This window comes from Haliotis cracherodii, unplaced genomic scaffold (assembly GCF_022045235.1).
Source record: "Haliotis cracherodii isolate W230 unplaced genomic scaffold, xgHalCrac1.p SCAF_23, whole genome shotgun sequence".
Taxonomy (NCBI): Eukaryota; Metazoa; Mollusca; class Gastropoda; order Lepetellida; family Haliotidae; genus Haliotis; species Haliotis cracherodii.
The window spans coordinates 9199896-9220815 of record NW_027266279.1 but is presented as its reverse complement, the minus strand read 5'-3'; the positions used below and the strand labels follow the sequence as shown (position 1 = coordinate 9220815).

Genomic DNA, 20920 nt, shown 5'->3' with positions numbered 1-20920 from the left:
CACACACACATATATATATATATATATATATATATATATATATATATATATATATATATATATATCATTTATATGACAACAGACATCGACGGTTCACAGAAATCTTGTACATTTCGATGTTATGTTTAAAAGCAATTTTCAATTGAGGAGTGTATGGGGATATCCTCGTCTTGTTACTAGGGGTAAAAGGAATCTTACCATTGGCTTTGCTTCCAAAATACCCCCTCCCCACCCCCATACCCTCACCCTTCTCTCACACGCACGCACGCACGCACGCACGCACGCACGCACGCACGCACGCACGCACACACTCCCTTCTGTACAGTCGTGGAGTGGAAATGTGATTTAACATTAGGTGCGTTGACACTCCTCCACACAACACAAAACATCGAGCGGTTTAACGTAATTGAGCTTACACTTATCCAAGATTGTTGGGTATCGCTTTACGACTCCCCATAATAATCTTACACCGCCTCAATGACCACAGACAAAACACATGACCCGTCTAGCTTGCCTGCTGGTAAACACTGGACATAGCAGCAGGTATTGATGTTAACACTGGAATGAGAGTACTCTGACATGCAAGACACATGTTCACATTCCGAGTTGAGATCTACCAATGCTTGTTGAAGTGACAAACGTAAGGAGGGTTCAAAGGCCGACTCTTTTTACCTGAAGGGTCGCCATGTTTCTTATCAGGTGTGAAAAAAGGCCACTTCAAAGAGTGTATCACAGCTACAGGTGAAACTTCTTGGAGTCGTACCGATGAAGAAAATACTGGTGACGTCGACCCACAGAACATATATCAGACATCCGCAGCAAGAGCCATGTTGAAGTTGTGTTGGACATGAGGTGACAACGATGAAAACACTGGCGTAACAGTTAGGAATTGTCTCTACATCCATACACCTCTATCATGGGATGTGGCGCTTCCAATCAAGTTGGGCCAGGGTTCCAGGTGAGTTATCTTTCATCACCGATCCGAATATGGACGTCCACTTTTCGAGTTTAATTAGCGTCTTGTCTCATGGCTTCCATCTATGTGTTCTCTGTCCATCGTGTTGTGACAGCATCATCACTTTGTTGTCAACACCCACCAATGTTATCCCACTCATGTATGCTATTGTTGTTACTGTTAATCCTCCACCTACTATATATATTCTGTACAATGTTCCTCATTCAGTCTTGCTTGACAACGGTATGAGGATCTATTCCGAAACGTCGCCTTTACAGTATTGAAGAAGTTGTTATCCATAAATTGTGTCTACTTCGTCATCAGTCAACTTTTATGTAATGCCTATCAAACAATTTCGAGTGATCTGATATTGATATTAAACCAATTTGAATAACAGATGGGGAAAAAATGAAAATATGAATGTGAAATACCGTTGAATATATGCGTATGTCAGTGATTGAATAATCTTTTACGACGTAGCCAGCAATATTCCAGTTTGTTTTTAAATAAATTATGTTTTCCAGTGAACAAATTAGGTTTATAAACTTATTCCATTCCCCCGTCTCAACCCCCAGAAATATCACATGGTGGGTGCGTATTGAACGCGTCACGTATATAATAGTCCACATATACAGGTTACACAATGCAACCTCTTGAGCGGCAATCGGCTCTTAAGACAAGCATGGATACCAGATCTAATCTGAAACCCACGGGTTAAGCAAAACTAATTATAAGTAGATGAATGACATCACGATCTTTGCGTTACCCGTTGTAAGCTGCCACGTTATATTGAAATGGACAACAACCTTTCTTGTAGAAGCTTAAGACGTGATATTTCACGAAGACATAATTGCAGCAGTCTATGCAATAACACAGTTATTCAGAAAAATCATTGTTCAGTGTTGAATTGGCAGTAAAGCATATTTCACTATATTTTTCATTGTTCATTTCGTTTCCAACAGCATAGACCACAAAGATGAAAAAAATAATGATTACTGGTATTTATATAATAACTGAAGTGAATGAATAAATGAATGTATCTCTCATAATCTAGACTAAGATCTAATCTGTGAAATGAACATATCGTAGAAAATACAAACAGTTGTTCAATTATCTTAATAAAAAATATAATAAAAATGCATTGCGTGTCATTATTTTCCTAATGTGTATGACTGTGTGTGTCTTACAGACCCGAATACAAATATATCAAATACAGCCAATACAAGTCTACAATGTTTGGCAAGTCTAGATTACTGCAGTATCTGAAAATGAAGAGAGTCTCTCGGCTCTTTTTTATCATATTTTTTATTAAGATAATTGAACAACTGTTTTTTTGTGTACGATATGCGGTGCGGTGCGTCTTACTCCTGTACTGGTCCCGACTAATGCCGCTTTTATAGTTGTGGCCCTCTGCCATGCCACAGTTTAACATTAATACCCTATTCAGATGTAGTACATTCACTCCAATCCGACCAGTCCTTGTTTTATCCAATTAATGTCGAGCGCCTGGGAGGAATAACAGAAAGTAGACAGAAAATCATGAATCTCAGTGAAGACATGTGAGTGAGTGAGTGAGTGAGTTTGGTTTAACGCCGCTTTTAACAGTATTCAAGCCATAGGGCGGCGTATCAATGAAACCCACGATCACGGGTATGGTGCTGACAAACCTTGAAACATAATCGGGGTGAACCGGAATTCGAACCCACAATCATAGGTTTCTGGCGAATATCCTCAGACGATGCTTATAATATTTCTTTAAGTGTTATATGTACGCAACAAATTCGTACGTCCCTATAAAATAATACCTGAATAATCTTTTTGTCACAACACACAAATACATGTCATCGTCATTCTGTTCTTATCAGGATTCCCACTTTTCGTGTCACCTACACAGTATAACCCCGTTATCCCGAACCCCGACAGTCCAATCCTCGTTGGTCCGAAAACCCCGGTCTCCGGACTGCTGTTTACAACGTGTATATATAATGAAGGAACGTTATAACACACTTATATTCATTAATCCAGTAACATTTAATAAATAGAAAGCGACGTAATACATACATGTTAATAAGACTGAGGACCCGTGAAGATCCAGGGTAGAATAGGTCTTCAGCAACCCATGCGACTATGCTTGTCGTAAAAGGCGACAAACGGGATCGGGTGGTCAGGCTCGCTGACTTGGTTGATGCATGTCATCGATCCGAATTGCGTGGATCGATGTTCATGATGTAAATCACTGGATTGTCTGGTCCAGACTCGATTATTCACAGACCGCCGTCATATAGCTGGAATATTGCTAGGTGCGGCGTTAAACAACAAACAAACATAATAAGACTGAGAATGGGCTTGTTAAGGTTGAAAGTTATGGAAGGGAGATGGTTGGGGATTTGTGTAAGTTTACGTATATATCCTCTTTGTAACCTGGAGATAGAAGATGAATATCATTTTACCTGAACATGTAACTCCCGCAAGAACATAAGACACCTCTATCTGCCTAAAATGTATTGCTATAATCCGAATATGTATACGGATACACGAGGGTTCACTGTTTTATTAAGTGTTAAATATAATTCTTTTCTCTATATCCAGTCTCAAAATATATTTTTACTGCATGATCATGTATAGTATTCTATATATTCAAGTTACAGCAGTATTTGACACAAGAATGCAGGAGCTCTATCAACGAGCGCTTATTACAGGTTACTGTTCGACATAAACGATAAGGCAGGCATGGCGTTATTTCCCACAGCAACACAATACAACCTGTCGCAGCACCGTGATTTATGAAGTATTATTGCTCGAATTACATAAATTCCCCCTCCGAGAGAATTACAACGATTCTTAAAGTGTACTTATATGCACCACAGAATGTTCAAGGTAAGTTGGATATATATAAGTGTTTTCTCTTTTGGCCGATTACTCTAGGAGAAATGCACGTATACACTCAAGATGTGCCTAGCTATATGTACATAATGGACTGTGATCAGCTCAGTAAATGTATTGTGCTAATCAATTGCACCTGCTGTAATAAAAACGTACACGTGTGTTAAACGGGTATTACCACCTTCCCATGATTCGTTACACGGGAATGTTAGACCTGATGATTTCATTAGAAACTGTACCGAAATGTTTTCTGTATTATTGTGTGTAAAATAGATCTTCAGTCATAAAAAAAACTAACAAATTCAATATCCAAATGGTAGCGAGAAGATACAAGAAATCTATTTAACGTCGGTTTGTACAGGCAATATAACATAAGCTCTTTAGAGTCAATCCGGGTGGAATAGGTCTTCAGCAACCCATGCTGGCCGTACGAGGGGACTATGCTTGTGGTAAGAGGCAACTAACGGGATCGGATGGTCAGGTTCTCTGACTTGGTTGATGCATGTCATCGTATCCCAATTGCGTGGATCGATGCTCATGATGTCAGTCACTGGATTGTCTGGTCCAGACTCGAGTGTTTACAGACCGCCGTCATAAAGCTGGAATATTGCTGAGTGCGGCGTTAAACAACAAACAAACACAATATTAAGATGTGAACGGGAAGCTAAACATGTTTACAGTAAAATGGTTAAAATGACGATGGAGACTCTTTTATCATATATACGCAAAGAACGTTTGCATATGGGGCCTGGCTGCAGAAATATCTACATGATTCAGCTTTTCCAAATTCATTCGGCAGGCATTTCGTGATATTGGTGGCCTCAAAGCAAATGAATTACTTTGTGGGACGTCTATGTGGCCGAGTCAATGTCTAAATTCAGTCAATTTATGAAATAACTGAACATTTCAGTCAATTTAAAATTTACTTGATTCATTCATTCACAATACAAATCGCCTGAATTTTGTTTTGTTTTGACGTATTGATTCTACGGAAATTAAACGGGATCACAATGGGGATTATGTACTCTGTATGTGCTTCGACGGAAAAAAATACATGGCAACTATACGAAAACACAAGATTGTAGTGGCTCAGTTCTAATCACCGTAGTAAATCCTATAATTTGTCATCGGGGTTTTACTGGTAGAATCAGTCAATCTGTCAAATTAATCACTGAAATTTTATGCATTGACTCCAACATATATATGATTCATGACCGTTGCTCTGAAATTGGAACAGTTTCTGGGTATCATGTATAATCTATATTGATAAATTACATGGAAATTTGACTTTTTTTCAAGTGGGGAGTTCGTACCCTCCAACCTCCAAAACACACACACACGCACGCACGCACGCGCGCAGACAGACAGACAGACAGACAGACATGCTCCTCTGTCAAACATTATAAGCACCCAATACTCATTTCAGGGCAATCATTGATGAACATGCTGCAGCACTTTAAAATATTAATGTCCGAGTACTGTCCTGAGGGTGGCTAAGTAGCCTCAGGCGGCGGAATTCGTTGTGCAGAGTTACGGCCCTTAACCGTGCCAGGATGCGCTGATCACAAGTTCTAAACCCAGATTCACCCTTATTATGCTCCTTTGTCAGCATCATACCCGTATTGTTAGGTTTCACCCGAGATGTCCAGGATCTGCACCACCCAGGGCTTTTCTCCAAGATGTAAGGGGGCGCGGGTGGCCCAGTCGTCTTAGGTTCGGCTATTCGCTCTGCAGTGTTGCGTCCCTAAGGCATGCCAGAGACCTATTCCCGTGGTTTCGAATCCAGGTTCGCATCCCTGTTCGTCACGATTCTGTTTCTAGGTTTGTCAGCACCATACCCGTGCTCGTGGGTTTCACCGAAGTGGTAAACGCCTGAGACCTGCATCACTTCGGGCTTTTCCCCCACATTAAGCTGACACGCCGTGATTTTACTGGAATACTGTTAAAAGCGGCGTTAAACTCAACTCACTCACTCATCCAGTGCGGACGGGATATACATACCGGTAAACAGTTACTTTTCTGCCTCACTCACGTACTCCGCGATATAACCATGATGCAGTTGAAATACCAACTTTATGAAAAGAGAGTGTTTATCCCATCGATTATCGGCATGCCTGTTTTATCGAAGTGGTATCTAGACACAAGAGGTGACATACATTTAGCTGAATGATTAATGACTGTGACTATATTTTAGATAGTTACTGGCATACCTAGTTCAATCAGATTATTCAGTTCAAAGAATTTCAATTCATGCCTTCAATTAACCCACTTTGACAAATTGAAACGCGATAGCTTGTGATTAGGTTGCTAGGGTAAACATGGCGTTGCTAGGAGTCTCTGGGAGAAGACATGCAGTCTACATTTCAACCTGAATACAACACGCCAATAAATAACGTCATAAATAACACAACACATTAAAATCGCACACTGAACTGTTTTCTCAAACTGCGAGAAGTTTGAAGACTGAAACGACCTGTGGTTACACAACAATCGCAATTGAAATGTAATAAATGTAATCACGTGGACACGTGTCTCCCCCCCCTTCCCCCCCCCCCCCCCCCAAATCTTATCTGCCTTCGTGGTGAAGTCATTCAAGATTGTGGGCGAGGGAACACAGGTCGGGCAGAACGAGTCACATTTAGTGTCATGCCGTTTGGTAGGAGCAAAGAACGAGAGGTAGGGAAATAATTTTAGTAAGGCAAGCTAAGTTCCCAGTGTTGATAGGCATCTTGTTGATCTGAGATACTGTACACAAGGATTAAAGGAGTAAAAGCCGTTATTTCGGGTCGAGTTGGTCCAGAAACCCAACCCTAGGCGATTACTGTTGGTCATGTATGGCGTCCTTGTTACGTATCCATGATTATTTTAATCCTTAATCCGCTCATGAGTGCGAATTGACTCCGTTGTGGTCGAGGTTGCCGTAAAGCTTTACCTTCGCCCTCGTTAATCCGGAAATTTGTTAATACGAATGATTTAACTTTGAACGATGCCGTGTGGATTAACGGGGTTCACTGGTATTTCTGTAAAAAGGTGCATGTCTGGTAGGAGGATTATGCATTTACGTTTCACTCTTTCACATCTGTGTATATTTCATAAGAAACTTTAAATGTTCAGTGGTGAGTGAGTTGGGTTTAACGCCGCTTTTAACAGTAATACAGTTATATCACGGCGTGTCAGCTTAATGTGGGAGGAAAGCCCGAAGTGATGCAGGCCTCAGACGTTGACCACTTCGGTGAAACCCACGAGCACGGGTATGGTGCTGACAAACCTTGAAACATAATCGGGGCGAACCAGGATTCGAACCCACTACCATAGGTTTCTTGCGTGTCCAAGGGACGCAACTCTGCACAGCGAATCGCGGCGCCTTAGACGACTGGGCCACCCGTGCCCCCTTAAATGTTCAGTAGCATTGTACACTGTACTGTACACGGCATGACCCTGGTGAACCGTGTTTCTTATAATCACTAATGCTAGGATATGGACGTGTAAGCCATATGTTAAATGTGTGAGACATTCGTAACACGTGGCAGCCGATGCTGCTCCATACTACTCAAAAGAAGTGAAGGACCACTCGATTCTTTCATGTCATCTTGTGACATATTAACTATAGTAATATGAAAGAATCGGCCCCTCACTTCTTTGATATCGTTTATGTTGAAAGTGTTATGTCAAAACACCTGGGTATACCAAATGATATAATCGATGAAGTAAATGACATTGATTGCTTATCTGACCTAGGCATTTTAGATAAAAGATGTTCTAGGGATTCTGAGAGTGTGAATAACCACGGACATAAACTCAGGCACATGTGTAAAAATAACTCACTGTTTATTGGAAATGGCAGAGTTGGTTAAGATGAGGGTGTTAGGGAAAATACCTGTTAACATTGCTGTGTCATTGATTATACCGTCTCTTCTCTAGGCACTTTAAAATATGTTTCTGATTTTGAAGTTGACAATTTTGATCCTATTTTATCTGATGCCCATTGCGCTCTGAAAATGCTTTCAAAATGTGAATCAACGAATGTTAACAATATAAGATTCTGAAATTGACAACACCGACTCCACGTGCATCCCGAGACTCTGGGATAAGAGGCACGCTGACGATTTTGTACAATCAATTAAAAACAGTGACATTTCTTGTATGTGATTCCTTGGTGCCCGGCGGTATTTGTAATGACGATATAAACCTTATTGTACATAATATTAACAACATTTTCTTACTCACAGTAAAATCAGCATTTGGTCTGAAGCGTGTCAATCATGGTATCCGCCGGATAGACCCGGATGTAATAGATCTGAGCCCTGGTTCGGACGACACTGTAAGATCAGTAGGGGACGGTATCACCAGGCAAAACGGAATTTTAATAACATAAATGTTTACAAAACAAAACTAAACTTTTAAACAGTTGTCGACGTTATGAAAAAAAACCTCCTCCAATTCTATAACAGTCATCACCTCAAAATGCAAAACAATATTGTTAATTTACGGATAAATGACACCCGCTCATTTTGGAAAATGTTACGTTAATCAGAAAATGATGCCAATTTACCGCCAATTGATACACTTTTTGACTATTTCAAAAACATAAATGCAGATTATGTAGACTCTATCCCTGATGAGTAGATTGAATATAATAATAATTTTGATGTCATAATTGTAAAGATATTTGAAACATTTAAGCGAACAAGAATTTGAATACGCCATCAAACTACTAAAGAATAACAAGACATGTAGCCAGGATAACATTACCAATGAATATATTAAAACTTCGGTGCCAACATTTTTACCCTTGTATACCAGACTATTTAATCTTATATTTGACACTGGGATGTTTCCCGAACAAAGATTAAACGGAATTATCGTCCGATCTACAAAGGTGAGTGAGTGAGTGAGTGAGTTGGGTTTAACGCCGCTTTTAACAGTATTCCAGTCGCGGCGTGTCAGCTTAATGTGGGAGGAAAGCCCGAAGTGATGCAGGTCTCGGACGTTTACCACTTCGGTGAAACCAAAGAGCACGGGTATGGTGCTGACAAACCTAGAAACATAATTGGGGCGAACCGGGATTCGAACCCACAATCATATGTTTCTGGCGTGCCCAAGGGACGCAACTCTGCACAGCAAATCGCGGCGCCTTAGACGACTGGGCCATCCGTGCCCCCCAAAGGTAAAAGAAGTACAGATGACCCTTGAAACTTTCAACCTATAAGTCTTATAAGTTGCCTCGGAAAATTGTTTACCACAGTTATTAAAATAAAAGATTATGTTGAAAAGTAATAACATTCTGTCAGAATCACAAGCGGTTTTAAGACATGGCTACTCCACAAATGAAAATATTTTTACCCTGTATGCAATTATTGATTTACAAAAAAAATAAAAATAAAATATTGTATTGTGGTTTCGTTGATTTCCAAAAAGTTTTTACAATGTTTGGCGTATAGGTTGATAAATGTTACCACAAGGTATTGATTGTAAAACTTATTCGTATTATTGTTAATATGTACTTTGGCATTAAATCATGTGTGTGTATATTCAGAACAATTCCGTTGTCTTATTGGTGTCCGTCAAGGAGAAAATATGTCCCAATAATGTTTCCATTCTTTCTAAATGATCTGGAACCGTTTTTATATTCTCAAAACTGCCCTGGTGTTTCTGTTCAATCTGTCACTTAATGGTCTGTTAGATCTCTCCGTTGTTTTGTTTGCATTGCAGATGATACAGTTTTGTTAGCTTTTTATAATCAAAATTGACAAAATATGTTTGATATTTTCCCACTTTACTGCAAAAAACGGAGATTGCATATCAACAAAAAATATAGCTTTTGGTGGTACAAAAAGAGACAAGAGTAAGCATATAATATTAAATGGCAAAGAACAAAAGTTATCAAGAATTCTTTATAAAATGTTATATAATGAAGTCTGTTCAAACAATGGCTGTCATAAATGGATAAAATGTTTCGAAAGTATTTTCAATGAAACGGGCTACAGTTTCTATTGGTTGAGCCAACAAGCAGTTCCTCCTAATGTCCTTAAATCTACCATGTCGTTAAGATTATTTGATATAGCAACTCAAACATGGAATGCAGAGAGTACACTTTCTTCTAAAGGTATCACATATCGCATTTTTAAAACTGAACTCGTCCTTGAAAAGTATTAATTAGTTATCCCTTTCTCGTTGGCTGTAAACTTCCTTCTGTTTAGAACCTCATGCCACCATTTACCTATTGAACTAGGTAGGTGGCACAAAATCCCTGTCAATGAACGAACGTGTAAACTCTGCGACATGAGCGATGTTGGTGATGAATCCTGTTCTGTCGTCATGGTATTCCTGGTTTCTGTTACAGTCCACCCTGTTGGGGCTGAGATATTGTCGTCATGGTATTCCTGGTTTCTGTTAAGTCCACCCTGTCGGGGCTGAAATATTGTCGTCATGGTATTCCTGGTTTCTGTTACAGTCCACCCTGTCGGGGCTGAGATATTGTCGTCATGGTATTCCTGGTTTCTGTTACAGTCCACCCTGTTGGGGCTGAGATATTGTCGTCATGGTATTCCTGGTTTCTGTTAAGTCCACCCTGTCGGGGCTGAAATATTGTCGTCATGGTATTCCTGGTTTCTGTTACAGTCCACCCTGTTGGGGCTGAGATATTGTCGTCATGGTATTCCTGGTTTCTGTTAAGTCCACCCTGTCGGGGCTGAAATATTGTCGTCATGGTATTCCTGGTTTCTGTTACAGTCCACCCTGTCGGGGCTGAGATATTGTCGTCATGGTATTCCTGGTTTCTGTTACAGTCCACCCTGTTGGGGCTGAGATATTGTCGTCATGGTATTCCTGGTTTCTGTTACAGTCCACCCTGTCGGGGCTGAGATATTGTCGTCATGGTATTCCTGGTTTCTGTTACAGTCCACCCTGTTGGGGCTGAGATATTGTCGTCATGGTATTCCTGGTTTCTGTTACAGTCCGACCTGTCGGGGCTGAGGTATTGTCGTCATGGTATTCCTGGTTTCTGTTAAGTCCACTCTGTCGGGGCTGAGATATTGTCGCCATGGTATCCCTGGTTTCTGTTACAGTCCACCCAGTCGGGGCTGAGGTATTGTCGTCATGGTATTCCTGGTTTCTGTTACAGTCTACCCTGTCGGGGCTGAGATATTGTCGTCATGGTATTCCTGGTTTCTGTTACAGTCCACCCTGTCGGGGCTGAGATATTGTCGTCATGGTATTCCTGGTTTCTGTTACAGTCCACCCTGTCGGGGCTGAGCGGGTGTTTTATGTCCACCTACAAGATCCAGGCCAACTACGTGTACTCCGAGAAGCACTTCCTCTATGTCGACAAACTCAGCAAGGTCGAACAACTTCCACCTCCTCATCCGCCATCTTGCTCTAAAGAAGACATCTTTGATCCAAGAGACTTTGTGGATATTGATAGACGAGCCGACGCGGTGAGTCCACGATGTGTGTTCATGCCAAATGCACCTTCAAGCCTCAGCTACCAGTATCTGAAAACTGTATAATCATATAACTTGTCCAAAAAATAATGGTAAACTGCACATTAGATATTTTGAAAATAATGTGTCATGCCCCCACCTCGACCTCCACCGAGAATATTAAATGGTCGGTCCTTATAGAACAAAGAACATGTGTCATACGACTCTTGCTCAGTTATTTGATCAAGGTTACCATGTTCAAGGCCTCAGTAACGCTTTCAAAATGTTTAATGGTAGACATGTGGAGTACATTTCCAAATTTGATAAATATGGTGTCCGATGTAATTCCCTATTTTGACTTGTACCATATGTCCCCGTGTTTTTTTAAGGAGAACAATTGACTTACCTTTGCATGTGTTTGTGACGTGTGTCCACAGTGGTGCAGAATATGCTCACCTTTTCGAGAATACCTGGTATCATTACTATTTGAAAGTGATTCATAAACACATGCTCATGATATAGTCCGAATTGTAAACCACGATGACTTCGTGATCCGCCAATGTTCTTCATCCCCAGGCACCTACCAGTCTCCTGAAGGAACCGTACCCCAAGCTGATCTCCTACTTACTAGAGGAGCCCAAGGTCAAGTCAAAGGACAAGAACCAGACTCAGGACAAGGACCACGAAGTGCTGACCAAAGTGCGGGCTATCTACAGATGGGTGACTGCGCAACATGTCGACACGATGACCATGCCGAAGAAGTCCCCCGATCCCACCACACCATTGTTTCAATTCTGGAGGATCAAGAACAAGAAGGGGAACTTTGCTCAGCTTGTCAGTATTCTGTGCAGGTGAGCTTTTCCTAGTACTGGGACGTGGCCAACTCGAGTCCTCTGCATATTTCGTCACAATAGCATCAACTTGCAATAGAAAATCACATGATGATTATTACTTAAATAAAAGTAAAATATTTGTAATCAGCATTGCGTTGCAATAGCGTTGTACCGCATGGGGATTCTGGGTTAGGACAGGCACCCGTCTACAAATGCAGTAAGAGGCAATTTAATGGATCAAGTGATCAGTTTCGGCATCTTCCCGAGGCAAGAGAGTTAACTGATTTTAAAAGTCCAGTTTCCACCCTTGCCGAATTAGGCTAGGATTCCTGGGCTCGATCGTAGCGCCACCAGTGGCTATTGCGAGTTATGTCCCCTCTATGCCTCTCCTATGGACCAAGGGGGCGGTCGGGTAGCCTAGTGGTTAAAGCGTTCGCTCGTCACGCCGAAGACACGGGTTCGATTTCCGACATGGGTACAATGTGTGAAGCCCATTTCTGGTGTCCCCCGCCGTGATATTGCTGGAATATTGCTAAAAGCGGCGTAAAACCATACTCACTCACTCACTCCTATGGACCAATGAGATTCCACCTCCCGTACCTCTTGCATTTGCTCAAACAAAATGGCGGCGCCCGGTCAAGACGATCTGATCTATAATCAAGATCTATATTGTGATAAAACGGGTCTTACATCCCGAAATACATAAAAAAAATCACGTTAGCACCTTGATTAAAATCATGAAAAGATCTGGAAATATTCTATTGACATCGAGTTGGAAGTACAAATGATTTGCAAATCCTGCAATCGACCAAAATCTTCATGACAGTTTGCAAACAGAATTTCGATTTCGTTGCGCGATTGTGACTGGACTATGCATAGACTCGTTAGGCCAGCCAAAATGTAACACCATAATACCAGCCGAGTTCGGCAAGGGTGGAAACAGGACTTTTATAGTCAGTTAACTCTCTTGCCTTGGGAAGATGGGTTTCGGTGACATGGTTAATTGCGTGTCATCGTATCCGGACGGTGTGGATCGTTTCTCATAATACCAATCACTGGATGGTCTGGTCCAGACAGGCCGACGTCATATAGCTGGAATATTAGATAACAAATAAACTAACAATAGCGTTGTATTTAATCATTTTCAAGTTAAAATCAGGAAAATAAGAGTTGAAAATGTATATACTTGCACATTGTAGGCTGGCTAATGTTACGTGCGTGATCATCCACGGCAAGATGAAAGGTTCAACCTACGATGTAGGACAACCAATAGATGACAAGCTCCATTACGGTGAATGGAACGGTGTTCTGATTGGTGGAGACTGGTGGCTACTCAACACCTACTGGGGTGCCTGCGCTGTGGGAAGTTCCGGCGGGGATGAATGGCTGGATAATGACGGAAAAGAAGAATCGCTTGATGTAGATGCTCCCCAAAAGAAAGGATTCATGTTTACCTGTGACGAGAACTACTTCTTATGTGACCCCAGACAGATCATCTCAACCCACCTTCCTGCCTGTCCACAGTGGCAGTTACGGTCAACGCCCATAACACCCGAGCGGTTCGAGGAGATGGTTTTCCTGAAGGATCGTTTTTTCAATCTTGGCATGTCCGTCCTCTCACACAAAGACTGTGTCATTACATCCACGACTGGAGAAGTCGAGATATTCTTTGGATTAAGAAAAGATGCCATTCATCATAAATATTACTGTTTGTTATTTCGGCAAGAAGGAAAGACGGTGCAAGGATTTTCTCCAAAGTATGATCGGTATTTGTTGCTTCAGAGACCAAAATCCGATCAGCTCAGCATTAAAATCAGGTCCCCTGTTGCGGGAACGTTTAGACTGGAGGTTGTCGGTATGGACACCAGAAACAAGTCTCCAGGCTATGATTATGACTGGATATGTTTGTACAAGATCAGGTTCACAAAGGCAAAGGCGCGATGCCAGCCCTACCCAGATCAACCAGCTCTTGGATGGGGTCCAGGGCTCACACTGAAGCAGATGGGTCTGACACCCATCTCACATAGCAGTGGGATGATCAGAGCAGATTCTGGTGGAGAGGCTGAAGTGGAGTTTGCTATACATGACAAAGAAAAGCTGAAAAATATGAAATTCATTGGTCGAATTTCCAAAGGTGGAGTAAAAGAGGAAAAACTTAAGGACAGGGTTGTGTACAGAACTGAAGGAGATCGCATCATCTTTAATGTGCGTCTGCCTAGGAAGGGGGAGTATGCCCTTAAACTGTACGCCACAAAAGACGAGAAGGAACAAACGGATGAAAACATCTGTAATTACATTGTAGTGTCTGAGCAGAAGAAATCCAAGGATGCATACCCTAGAGGATTTGACAAAGGAACTGGCCTTGGGAAGATTGATGTGAGCTTGGGTATTGAACCCCTGTCACACAAGACCGGTATAATCAAGACTGCTGTTGATGAAGTGAAGCTGGACTTTCAGCTGACGAAGCCAGTGGAACACTCCTGTTCTCTTGTTGGGACAGAGTTGATGATCTCTGACGCAAAGAGACTGGTGTCCGAGGAGGTGAACGGGGACATTGTCACATACACAGTGCGACTCCCAAAGTTGGGCAATTACGGCTTTAAGTTGATAGCTAAACCCACTGAGGGAGGAGTATTTGAGAATGTTGTGGACTATGTAATATCCTATGTGAGGGCAGACGAGGAAATCAGGACCCCCATCATCTTGACCAACATTGAAACGCCAGCAGAAACACCAGGACCTGAAGGTAAGGTATTGCAAAAAGATATTCAGTTATAAATGCATTTGATGGGGAAACCAGAACTCGAAATGTCTGTTTTAGATATAGCTATTGCTGTACACCTAGCTATATATTCAAATGACAATTGAACTATAATAATGTCAAAGTATCAGGAGGTCTATTTCAACATTTCTTTCAACAAGTGTTTTTAGAAATGAGATAATTGATGTGTATGCTCATGTGACACCTTTTTGCTTTTCATACGGTAGCAATGCATTAAAGTTCATACTCATCGTCATCATCTGTCATCATCATATCCTTTGTTACGAATTTATTGCTTAAATGACCGATGTAGTGCTCAACAACCTTCAATGTGTAGTGGATAGAACATCTGCCTGGAGAGAGGAAGGTTGGTGGTGTGATTCCCTGGCCACGTCATACCAAAAGACGTTAAAAGATAGTACTTCTTATTCTGCCTGGCGCTCAGCATTATGGGGTTAAAACAAGGCCAGGGCCTACTTACACAAAACGATCTTAAAGCTATGTGAGTGAGTTAGTGAGTATGGTTTACGCCACTTTTACCAATATTCCAGCAATATCACGGCGCGGAACACCACTAATGGTACACATTGTACCCCTGTCGGGAATCGAACCCCAGTCTTCGGCGAACGCTTTAACCACCAGGCTACCCGACCGCCCCCTTAAAGCTAGATTAACGTAACTACCGTCCTTTAATTTTGGCTTAAAATAGTTCAGCGCCAAAAAAACGCTAAGCCCTGGTCTGCTCGCAGTTATTATACTGTGTATAGTTGGGTATCCAATGCTTAACTGCAGCTTGGTATTTCAGAGAACTCACCTTTTAAAACTATCCGTATTAGTGAGTGAGTGAGTGAGTTGGGTTTAACTCCGCTTTTAAGAGTATTCCAGTTATAGCACGGCGTGTCAGCTTAATGTGGGAGGAAAGGCTGAAGTGATGCAGGTCTCTGACGTTTATTACTTCAGTGAAACCCACGAGCACGGGTATGGTGCTGACAAATCTAGAAAGGTAATTGGGGCGAACCGGGATTCGAATCATAGGTTTCTGGCGTGCCCAAGGGAGGCAACTCAGCGAATCGCGGCGCCTTAGAGTACTGTGCCCCCTGTGCCCCCCGTGCCCCCCCCCCCCCCCCCCCCCCCCATTAGTAGTGTAATAATCTTGACCGCAAAGTTAAACCCCATGCAGATAATAATGTTGATGTACAATAATTGTTAACCATCAATTTTTGTATTAAGATGAACCCGAGGAGGAAATCAAGAAACGGATGGATTTTGCCATAGTGACACAGGATGAGGAGGAACTAGTCAAAGCTATAGCAGACATGAAGGAGGTGACAAATAGTAATAGGTCAGCTCGCAAAGAAAAGATTCCCCCTTCCCCAAGGAACAAGAAAGAAACACCCCGAAAAGATAAAACACCACGTGATGAGAATGACAATACTGATGCAGCAGCACCTGAGAACAAAGAAAAAACACCTCGAGATAACAAGACACCTCGTGATGAGAATGAAACGCTTAGAAATGAAGAGACACCACGTGGTGATAAGAAAACACCTCGAGATAACAAGACACCACGTGATTTAACCACAGTAATTGACGATACAAATGATGTTGGCAGAATTAAACTTGACAAAATCATCCCACGCGAAAAAGAAGAAGAAAGCATCCCTATCCCTAATGGTAATGCTGTGCTCCCGGCAATCTCTGTTGTGGCGCCACTGGAAGAGGAACCAGAAGTGATAAAGGGCATGATTGAGGAAGTGGACGCCCAGGAGAAGGAAAGGGCAGAGCTAGCCAAAGAGGAACTTGCACGTGCGGAACGAGAATTACAGATCATTAAGGTCAGGAAAGGTATGTATTACTTCAGAGGATTTTTATTATCTATCCCAAATAAGCAATGCATACTTGTGACATAAGTAAGGCTGCAGTGAACTATGGTAGTGAACACTGTGCAGGCCTTCTCTTATTGAACCCGTTTGCGTGACAGGTCTTCAATGTCACCTTCCAACGATTAAACATTATCCATGTGCCTTTCAAGTATAAAGGAATTTCTGTACAGTAGCATGCAAATTGCAGATGTTTGTTAATTTACGTTCATTTTATTTCCATTACAAAAATGATGTCAAAGTAAACTACAAAATCAATTAGCGATTCATGTATTAAAAAGTGTGTCAAACATTGAAACAAAGTCCATGACAAATGTTTTTTACCAACATTACTTCAGTTGAAAGACAGGTTTTCAATTAATTAAAAAACACATTTCACATTCACACATTTTAACTGTACCTGCCATTTAACGCCCCTAAAAATAATACGATTAAACTTTGTCTATATTGGGACAATCCCTCGACGGCTTGGTTGGGTGCATGTCATCGTGCACAAAGGTGTGTAATGTTGCTCAGTATATTAATCTGTCTGTCCACACTTTAATTTACTGGCCATCGTCATTAGTTTGGATAGTGCTGGCTGTGGCATAAAACGGAACTACATGGTCTAACATTATTCATTATCCTAAACAATCTCACAAATAATTACTGCTTTCAAAAATGCCAGCCGCATCGCACACACTTAATCATTTTAAATTGATAAAGTTATGCAGTTGCATATAATCAGTCTCGTATGGCAACTACTATTACTTGACTAATTTGTCTGTGTGTCATCAGAGTTAATGGAAGCTATTGCAGCACGTGAGCTCCAGCGCCTCATAGCGATCACGACAATGATACGAGACAAGAACTACCAGTCCGCCATGATGGACGAGATGAAGAAAGCCAAGAGTCTCATCGAGAGGCTCCAGCACATCCGGAAACTGTTGCACGCCGTTCTGGAACTGGACCAGAACACTGTAGCTGAAATCAAAGGATATGCCGCCCCTCCACCTGCAGTAAGCAAGGTGCTCAGTGCAACGCTGCTCATACTGGGGCATTTCGTGGAAGAGACAAAGGTACTGGACATAGAGATTATTTGTCACATCTTGGGAATATTGTGTGATGCGACCCGAAAGTATAAATATCTTGATTCTAGTTCAATATAATTGATGTTAATATTCATTTTCATCACTGAAAAACACGAGTGAATACAAAGCTTCAGTTGTCACAGTTCAAGATCAAGGTCAAACTCTTTTTCCTTCACATTTCTGTCATACTATGCCAAAATTTTTGCATCTATGTTTATTTAGACACATACATCTGGAATCAATGTCTAAATTTTATCATGACATTGAAGAAATATTTTGTTGGTGTCACATTCAATGAATGGGGCTTATCATAAGTAGTTCCTTCCAAGTGACCTCAATTGCATATTATTTTGATTCTGGTACAAAGCTTAATATCGAATTTGTTTATATTATCCATTTATCCATCTAAGATAAAATCGTGTGCAGCCTCGTGGTTAAAGCATTGGCTTGTTAACTTTGGTGTCCTCCACTGATATATGGAATGGAAAACGGCTAAATGTGTTGCAAAACTAAATCCAATAATTTGTATACAATAACGGCACAACGCCACACTAACTGATCCGTTCATGCACCTTGCAGGAGTGGATCAAGGTACAGAATATCTTAAGCAGGACGGGGAAGGAGTCCCTGAAGCGGCGTGTGGAGAAGTTTGACATCAACAAACTGGAACCGGACATTGCCATGGGTGCCAAAGTGATCCTCAAGGACTTGACCCTCAATCAGGTCCGAGTGGTCAGTGCTGGAGCGGCCACCTTCTATGTCTGGGTGAGTTGGCATGTGGGGGTCTGTCGATGAATCAGACCCAAGTGGTAAGTAAAGGGCCACCACCTATGTCTGGATGTTTAAATGTCTTTCTAAGAACTTGGCCTGAGCTTGCCTGGGCTTTCTCTCTGTGAATGAAGCCAGAGTGGTAAGTTCAAAGAAACAACCATCGCATATGTCTAGCTGAGTTGACCCTCAATTAATCAGGTCTGGATGTCTAGCTTCGGCTGTTTTTCATGTCTAGATCTGAATTGTCTGCAATTCTAGGAGACATCGTGGGTCACATAATCTGCTCCGTAAAATACGTCTGCAAAAGAGGGTACAACATCCGTCCTCAAAACCTGATCAATGTAGCGCTCAGCATTTCCTCCACCAAAACCAACATCTTTAAAAGGTGGCAAGGGCAGTTTTCTTGTTGAGACCGATACCAACCCAAACCATGAAATTTGAGTCGCCTCAAGCATTTTACATCATATCACAGTTGTCTGTATACCATTCACCATTCCATTGTACACATCGCCATTAGAAAATCCACTCAAAAACGACAAAAATCTCCAGGCAGAGGCCATTGGAGACTATGGTCTTAGGCCAGAACTGAACAGAGGGCTGACAGTCTACACACCCTTCTGGCAATGCCTGAGAATGGTGTCACTGACATTGGTTCTCATTGTGTTCCGTATAGTTACCATGGCTATTTGGAACCAGTCCAGCAACTTAATCCAATGCATATAACAGTCTTGTGATAGTGACTCCAGATCTGCCACTACAAAGTCGTTCGCTGGTGGTATTAAACATTGCCTCGAGTCGATAAACAATGGACATACACATTTTCAATACAATAGTCACACCATGATCTCTTTCTTTAGCCAAAAGTCGACCAATGACATTTTCTCATTTGATCCAAAAAAGATTTGTGTCATGTAACAAAATATATTTTGTTGTTCATTATATGATTAAATGAGTATTCATTTGAAAAAACAGAATCCCGAAGCTTTTCGCTCTAACGTGGATTCATTGTGTATTCTAAAGTCTTCGGAAAGGGTACAGAAATCGTGGACACATTTGTTAATGGATTTCCTACACTTTCAGACAAAGGGGCTGATTAACGAGATCGAGACACGCATGGGCGAGGACATCCACAACACAAGGCCCAGGACCAGCAACTCCCGCAGAGCCCGGAGAATGTCACGTTCTCAGGGAAAACAGGCCAAGTTAGCTCCCTTGACAAGAGTGGATTTGTAAAGGTTTGCTTGTGAAACGACCATATTCCGTACTACCTCCAACAAAATACTGATCATGCGTTTTTCAAGGCGATCGAAGCGTTACGATTACGTAACCCTTATAGTTAAACATAGACTTATGAAAGCCTTTCCTGTGAGACATTTCAAGGGTGTCAAGGCAACACATGTAATGTTGAATTCAGTGAGACCTCATGAACTCGAAGGATCAACTATGTGTCCATGCATCTAGTACGGGACAATGTTAGACCATAGCTCTGTCGGGACCATAAATCTTGAAGACATATCGAGATGATGGTGTTAGAATTAACTGCTTTGTCATTCTGTTTGAGAAACACCTATGTTATTAGGAGAAGTGTCCACTTCATCAACAAAGCCATAACACATGGACAGCACTTGATTTATTTATTATGACGAGGCATAGCATATCAGATATGCATATTTCATGTTGATTGTTTAGCGTCCATAAAAACAGATCTAGAATATTATTCTTAAGCAATAACAAACAATAGTTATAACACGTTCTTTAAATGGAACTGATTTTGCACTCGAATGTATGATTTATTTACATGTGACCTGTTGGACCTCTCAAACTTTGTATATGCATGGGCCTACCAAAGCATAAATACTTTGAGATGAATATTCTATATCTATTTACATTAATCCGTCCATGGCCTGTTGTTATTTGTAAACTGTGATATTTTGTTTATTGTGAAACATGTATCAATACTGTTCTAAGTGTTATATTTTTCGAAATATATTTATATGAATGTGTGCACAATACATGTGATGTACTGTTCTTACTATTATTGTAGATGTATGGGTTTTGTATGATATTTCATGAAATAAAGCTCTGTGTTGCTCTATACGTATTTGTGTCCTTGTATGTAATGAATGTTCGCACATCAGACAGGTCACACATTGTAACCAGTGATACCCGGTATCCCAATGGGGTACTAGCGGAAATCACATACAGAAGAAATAGTTGAAAACCCCACTGCTTTCCATGATGAAGAGTGAGTGAATGTGTTCGGTGTTTACGCAGGTTTCAACAGGTTTGTTTCAGTTATATCACAACCTTCTGTGAGAGGAAAGTCAAACGTGACACAAGTCGAAC

The 20920-nt window shown here is 41.3% G+C and overlaps 1 protein-coding gene across 1 annotated transcript; it reads left to right on the top strand.

Moving 5' to 3' along the window:
• Positions 1 to 914: 914 nt before the first annotated feature.
• On the top strand, positions 915 to 20335 carry LOC139471748 (uncharacterized). Its single transcript, XM_071254230.1, has 8 exons — positions 915 to 958; positions 11074 to 11274; positions 11836 to 12110; positions 13292 to 14838; positions 16084 to 16698; positions 17511 to 17791; positions 18383 to 18568; positions 19655 to 20335. The coding sequence occupies exons 1-8, from the start codon at positions 917 to 919 to the stop codon at positions 19805 to 19807; spliced, it is 3300 nt and encodes a 1099-aa protein (XP_071110331.1). The 5' UTR covers positions 915 to 916; the 3' UTR covers positions 19808 to 20335.
• Positions 20336 to 20920: the final 585 nt, after the last annotated feature.